The sequence below is a fragment of the Argentina silus genome (genome assembly GCF_951799395.1).
Source record: "Argentina silus genome assembly, chromosome: 12".
NCBI lineage: Eukaryota > Metazoa > Chordata > Actinopteri > Argentiniformes > Argentinidae > Argentina > Argentina silus.
This window is the reverse complement of record NC_139666.1, coordinates 19095321-19101811: the sequence shown is the minus strand read 5'-3', so window position 1 is coordinate 19101811 and position 6491 is coordinate 19095321. Positions and strand designations below refer to the sequence as shown.

The following is a 6491-nucleotide window of genomic DNA, read 5'->3' as shown; positions in this document are numbered from 1 at the left end:
CACGAGGGCGGCGACCGTCTGCCAATGTCAACAACCAGAGACAGACCAGGGTTAATTACCAGGGAAGAATAGTGCCTCTATCCTTTCAGCGATGACATGACTCTAAGCTCTTACACAAAGGGACTTTTAAGAGAGTGTTAAAAAGCAGGGTAATAAAACAGATGGATTGAGATCAACAAGATAGAGTTCAACATCAGGGAGAGTGCTTGTCAATGGGGACAGCGAACTCATTCCACCGCTGACCCCCTCAGGGACTGTGTGTGTGTGTGTGTGTGTGTGTGTGTGTGTGTGTGTGTGTGTGTGTGTGTGTGTGTGTGTACACACACATTTATGTGCATGCAGATGTAGTGTACTGTACTGTATAAGGGAGTTAAAAGGTGTATTACATCGGCAAAGCTGTGCATGAGAGGACATGAACCCATACATTGTTACATAAACAGGCAGGTGTGTATGCATTCCTCTTATCGTGCTTTCAGAAGGATTTAATGCTTTGACTGTGCTCTCTCTCAACACCCTGGGTTTCACGTTCAAACATGTTTGGTTCACACACAGAACCAGACATGTTTACTGTGGGATTTAAAGATAGCCATGAAACCATATGAACTATTTGATGAGGTCATATGCGTATTGTACTACACCGACCTTGCTTGCATAGAAGTTAGTCATTTGACTTTAGTATCGCTTAAGACTCATGTGACAGGAGACTAGTGGTGTGATCAATGATCGCTGCTGTTGTAGCATGGGAGTCTGTGTCTTAGTCTCCTCTAGGGCAGCCATTGTTCAGAACAATGAGACTTGAATTGCGTACATCATTACTGTCAAACAGCCATGGCAGTCTGACGCACACGAGAAAAGGAATTTACAAACAATAGATTATGAGACAGGTTTCTGTTGAATGAAACACAGGAGATGGGGAAGACAAAAGAAACATCTTGTAGCATTGAGTTCCATATTTTCTTTGTGGATTCAATGATATTCCACGAACACCGGAGACCAAATAATTCACCTGTCCAGACGAAACAAGCTTGTTTAAGTCTGTTTGACGCTCCTATCAACGCATACATCCCTGTGGCCTTGTTAACGAGGGAGAAACTAAGAACAATATAGCAAAACGTGACTGATAAGCCTGTGTTTTTGAGTCAACATTGATAGACAAAACAGCATTGTCTTTGTTTGTGTGCGGAAGAGAGATGAAGGTTATCCTCCTCACTATGAATGACAACACACATTTATTTCCCTTTCTTTGTCCCCTCTTTTCCTCTCCCCATTTTGTACAGCCTCTCTCTCTCTCTGTCTTGTTTGTTGATTGGGGGGCACAGGAAGAATTCACAAACACACACACACACACACACACACACACACACACACACACACACACACACACCCACACACACACACACACACACACACACACACACACACAAACAACCTGAGTAATGATGTCACAGAAAGCCCAGTTGGGGAGCGATGTGAATCATTGCCCATGCCAATACACTCATAGGAGCTTAAAAGCAGACGTCAATGTGTGTGTGTGTGTGTGTGTGTGTGTGTGTGTGTGTGTGTGTGTGTGTGTGTGTGTGTGTGTGTGTGTGTGTGTGTGTGTGTGTGCGTGCGTGCGTGTGTGTGTGTTTTTGTACGGTGGAAACACTGCAACTCCCTTTCCAGGGAAACATTGTGCCTGTGTGTCAGCCTATCAGCGTTCAGTACTGCATAATATGTGCACTGTTGCCTAAAAAAGAGGATTTTGTTGTGAAATCCTTCAACCACGCTGCCAACCACCTAATACCAACAGTACATTTAGAGAAGTTAGTTATGGTATAACCAATGCTACACTACAGTACAGTAAGCTAAAATATAGCCATACCAGTATAGTCACTATCAGTATTGAGTGTAGCTAATAGATTGTAGACAGAAGCAGAGAAGTGGTTCAGTTTATCATGGGATGGTGAGTCAGGTGGCATGTGTCTTGGAGCATGCTATGATGCTACACCCGTGAGAGTCCAGCATGAGAGCATCAATAGGAAATGTTGGAGCAAGCAATCTCTTTTCTGTTCCTAGAATGTCATTATTCCTGTATGTCGGGTCACATTCCTGCATCACATGTATCAGAATCGTCATTCGTTTGTTTTGACCCCTGTAATCAGGACACAGATGCGTTCAATACCAGTTAGTCGTGGTAATTAAGAAGAGAACACACTGTTCATGCTTTCAAAACAACTCTCCTACCATGCAGGTCCACCACAGGTCACCGAAAGGTTACATAACCAGGGCTGCTTATCCTACCAGAACAAACAGCAACAAATGCAACATGCAAATCTGTGAAATACGCAAATGAAGCTGGATAGGGAGACATTTGCTTGAGAATACAACGACAGCAGAAGGAGAAAGGCTGTGTTGTTGGTTGGCAGTAAATGTGTATGAAAAGGTCATATGACCTTTTGTCTGGGGTGCTTTGCATCAAGTTTGCATTCCTCTAACATAGCAGAGCGTGGGACCCGAAAACTCCTTCCTTCTGATGTGGTGAGGCGTGATATTTACCTTCTCCCACTCTCACTCCCACTCTCTCTCTCTCTCTATCTGTCTCTCTCTCTCTTTCTCCACCTCTCTGTCTATCGCCCCTTGGTGTGTCTGTCTGTCATTCTTACTAACTGCATCTTTTTCAATCACTCAGTCAGTCATTTTCTCACTCGATCTTCCCAGCTCCCTCACGTCATGTCTTGTATGGATTCTTGACTTGTTTTCCATCTTGCATGATTGCTGTCACAAGAGAAATGTAACCATTGTGTTATCACGGGGCAGAAATAGATGGTTATCCCCGGGCATTTGTGGGTAATATGCCCAGTGAATTATCCATTACCGTGAATCGAATAACCATGCCATTGTGTGTGTTGTTTTTTTAATGTCAGACAACCGTTCCTGTGACATTATGTTTCTGAAATTGTTTCTGGGTATACTCATGTCGCTGTTTTTGTCATTACATTTCCTGGTATACTTGTGGTCTTGTTTTTTTCTGGCCGGGGGTTCGTGTCGACCTGTTTTCTTGTATTTGTGGTTAGGCATCTATAGGTCTACCCGTGTCGTAGGTAGTTCTCTCGGGTCCTTTCAGAGCTGCGTGGGCTGAGTTTCTTCCCGTGTTGCAGAGTTTGACACCTCCACAGGGATACCCCCCAATTACTGTCAGGCTCTGTTTGGTGTATGAACAATAGAAATAGGCTATTAAACCACCTACAGCCCCCTGTCTCCCTTATAATCATCTGCATTGAATGCTGGGGGCTTTCCACCACTGAGCACACACCCAATAGCATATTGTAAATCACAGAGACAGTGGCAGGGAGGGAAGAGATATTCTAATGTCCAGTAACAGCATAAATCAATGAAGAGAAAGAGAAATTACTGTCTGTCGGTCTTCAGATGTCCAACTGCATAAATCAGATTTGTGGACGTAAAAAGAGAGTGAAAGAGAGAGAGAGAGAGAGAGAGAGAGACAGGGGGAGAGAGAGAGAGAGAGAGAGAGAGGGAGAGAGAGAGAGAGAGAGAGAGAGAGAGGGCGGAATGGCATTTAGAACGTCCAGTGGCATAATTCAGTTTCTGACAGAGTGAGAGGAGAAATGACAGATATTTGAATGCCCAAACAAATACTGTCCCCAGGTTAGCTTTGGCGTGGTTGGCTCTGGACAGTCCTGGCAGGTTCAATAAGTTTGGAGGTGTGAAGGTTGTTGCTGCTGGCTCCCTCTGTGACAGCGTGAAACCTGACTGTTTTACAGTTTGATACTTCTGACCCAAAGCCTAGTGGTGCGTTCCAGGGTCCACATTCCTGAAAGCTTCATCGCTAACGCAATACCTTCATTGCTTTCAGCGCTCATGTTGAGAGAATTAAATTACCACATACTTTAAGCTTTTGGGAATTGAAGCCCAGATTGTAAACTCTGCCAAGATGCAGCTAGTCGCTCAGGCAGAAGGTCCTTGAACACACACACACACACACACACACACACACAGACAGACACACACACACACACACACACACACTTTCTCTCTCTCTCTCTCTCTCTCTCTCTCACACACACACACACACACACACACATATACACACACCATCATGCACACTCTCCCTCAGTACTCTCTCTGCTCTCTCACCTTGTTTCTCTATCATTCCCTCCCCCACTCCCCTCCCCTCACGTTTCTCTCTCTCTTACCTTATCTCTCCTTCACTCCCTTTGTTCTTCCCCTCCTCTCTGTCCCCCACCTTTCTCTGTGCAGAGTAACAATGCACTAAATGAAAACTAGGAAAAACATGCATGGCGCATCAGGCAATTTCAGACCTGCAGTCCGGGGGGAAATAGTACGCTGATGCACAGGGAAGCTTCCATGCATCAACAAAACTAGTGCATGCACAAAAGTGTGTTGCCTAGGTAATGAATAGAATAGAATAAAATAGAATAGTCATTTGCACCAAATATGCCCCAGGACATTTCCTATCCTGCAAAGCAAGAAGTTGCTGAAATTCTAAGGCGAGGTTATGACTGGCCTGTTCAAAAGGTTATTAACCATGAATCATCAGGACACTTTTTGTTTTGCTTCTTTCCACTAAAGTTAGTGAAGGAAAGGCAGCTGAAAGTCGAGCGTGTGCACACGAGCTAAATGCCTTTCCGCAGGATAAGTGAGTCCCAGCCCGTGTTCCGCTATACAACAACAGCTTGGGAGGAAACATCACGTGGTGACACATCTCCGGGACTGACGTCACCGTCCCCATCTCCAAGCAACCCCTCCATCAGCACTCGCGTCACAGCGCGCCGAGCCGCACCGTTGCCCGGCAACTTGTGCCTTGCGCTCGAGCCCTGCCTTGCGCTCCGCTCGAAGCTCTGACGCGAGTGTGACGTTAATGAGGTGGGTATCAATTTGTTATGGCAGTAGGGAGAGGAGGAGTTCCCCGTAGAACACTGTAGCTCTCTGCATTCCAACGGAGCGCACAAGCAGACCTGACGGTGCTGTTGCCGCTTATGTGACCTGCCGAGTCACACTGTAAATAGTTCTTACGGCACCCACACTGTGAAAGTGTACATTTCTATATATATATATATATTTATATATATATATATATTTAAAAAAAAGTACTTTTCGCTGGTTTATAGATAACTTTTTTTCTTCTTCTTTGTTGTGATACAATATTCTTATGGAATGACTTGTATATCTGCATTTGATAACCGTTTGAACTGTGAAAGGTGGTGGTGTACGTACGTTCGATAAGGTAAGGCACTGATAGGGTTTTTTTCTTATTCTTTGGGATACATTGGCTCGGAATTATTTGTACTGCAGTAAGGGAAATCTATCAATATAGCCTTTATTTCGTTTATTTTTTATAAATCTAACAGTTCGATTTAGTCTATATTTAGGCTATATTCTCACTGATGGACGATGTGTTTAACTTTTTAAGCTCAACAAGCCGGTAGCCTATTGTTGGAAAAAAACGACATTTAAACATCTGTCAAATAGATATACAATTATACATTTTCCAGGGTGAATTTATTTTGATTGTCATATTTTGATAGTTAACACTATCTGTGCGCTTTAATTTATGATATGAGAATATAAATGATAGTAGGGCCTAATAGTAGGCTTAATAACGATAATTATATCATTATTCAATGATAGCAACAATTATTATCATTGGTGTTATAATGGATATAAATTCTTGACAATTGCCAGCATTTGAATCGTTAAGTGATGGCGTATCTGCATGACTCGTATTTTTAGTAGGCTAATGTACATTGCAAAATATCGATCAACTGTGATTTATTTTGTATCGCAGGTACGACACAAGTTGAATTGTACCCTTTGGAATATAAGATTCCAAAAAATTCCGGCACCATGGTGATTATGACAGAAACCGGCACGGGGGCTCAGCCAAACCCGGCGCAGGGAAGGCCTCTCCAGGTCGGCTTCTATGAGATCATCCGCACGCTCGGGAAAGGAAACTTCGCCGTGGTCAAACTGGCCAGGCACAAAGTCACCAAAACACAGGTCAGCAGATCATTCATTTCATTTCATTGGCTATGATTTTGTATGATATTTAATTGATTTCAAAACCACTATCAATAGCCTACACAACTGAGAAGTTGCCATTTGATAGCAAATAAAAATACATACATTAATATAATTACATTTACGACCTCAACACATAGACAATTAAATCTCAGCCTTAAAATGTGTAATCAACAGAGGACCTGTAGTGTCAATAGTGCCCTATTATATTAGTGCCCTATAACAGGTCCCTGTTATAATGTTGTGTTGGTTGACCATTCACAGGTGGCCATAAAGATCATTGACAAGACGAGACTAAACTCCTCTAACCTGGAGAAGATCTACAGAGAGGTGCAGATCATGAAGCTGCTCAACCACCCACATATCATCAAACTTTACCAGGTGTGTGTGCTGTCTATTTCTATTTCTACAAGTGTGACTGTTGCTGTTTTACTGTTACTATGCAGTTC

At 43.2% G+C, this 6491-nt stretch overlaps 1 protein-coding gene across 2 annotated transcripts in view; it reads left to right on the top strand.

Moving 5' to 3' along the window:
• The first annotated feature begins 2418 nt into the window (after positions 1-2418).
• The window catches only part of sik1 (salt-inducible kinase 1), a 13944-nt gene continuing 9871 nt past the window's right edge, over positions 2419-6491 (top strand). The window contains exons 1-4 of one of the 2 annotated variants that reach the window (XM_083681274.1): positions 2419-2520; positions 4594-4887; positions 5810-6021; positions 6307-6423. In XM_083681274.1, the coding sequence (XP_083537400.1) occupies positions 5869-6021; positions 6307-6423 (270 nt within the window). In that variant the 5' untranslated portion in view covers positions 2419-2520; positions 4594-4887; positions 5810-5868. Of the gene's footprint in view, positions 2521-4593; positions 4888-4907; positions 5249-5809; positions 6022-6306; positions 6424-6491 lie in introns of those variants that run through there. The other variant, XM_083681273.1, reaches the window with a different exon arrangement.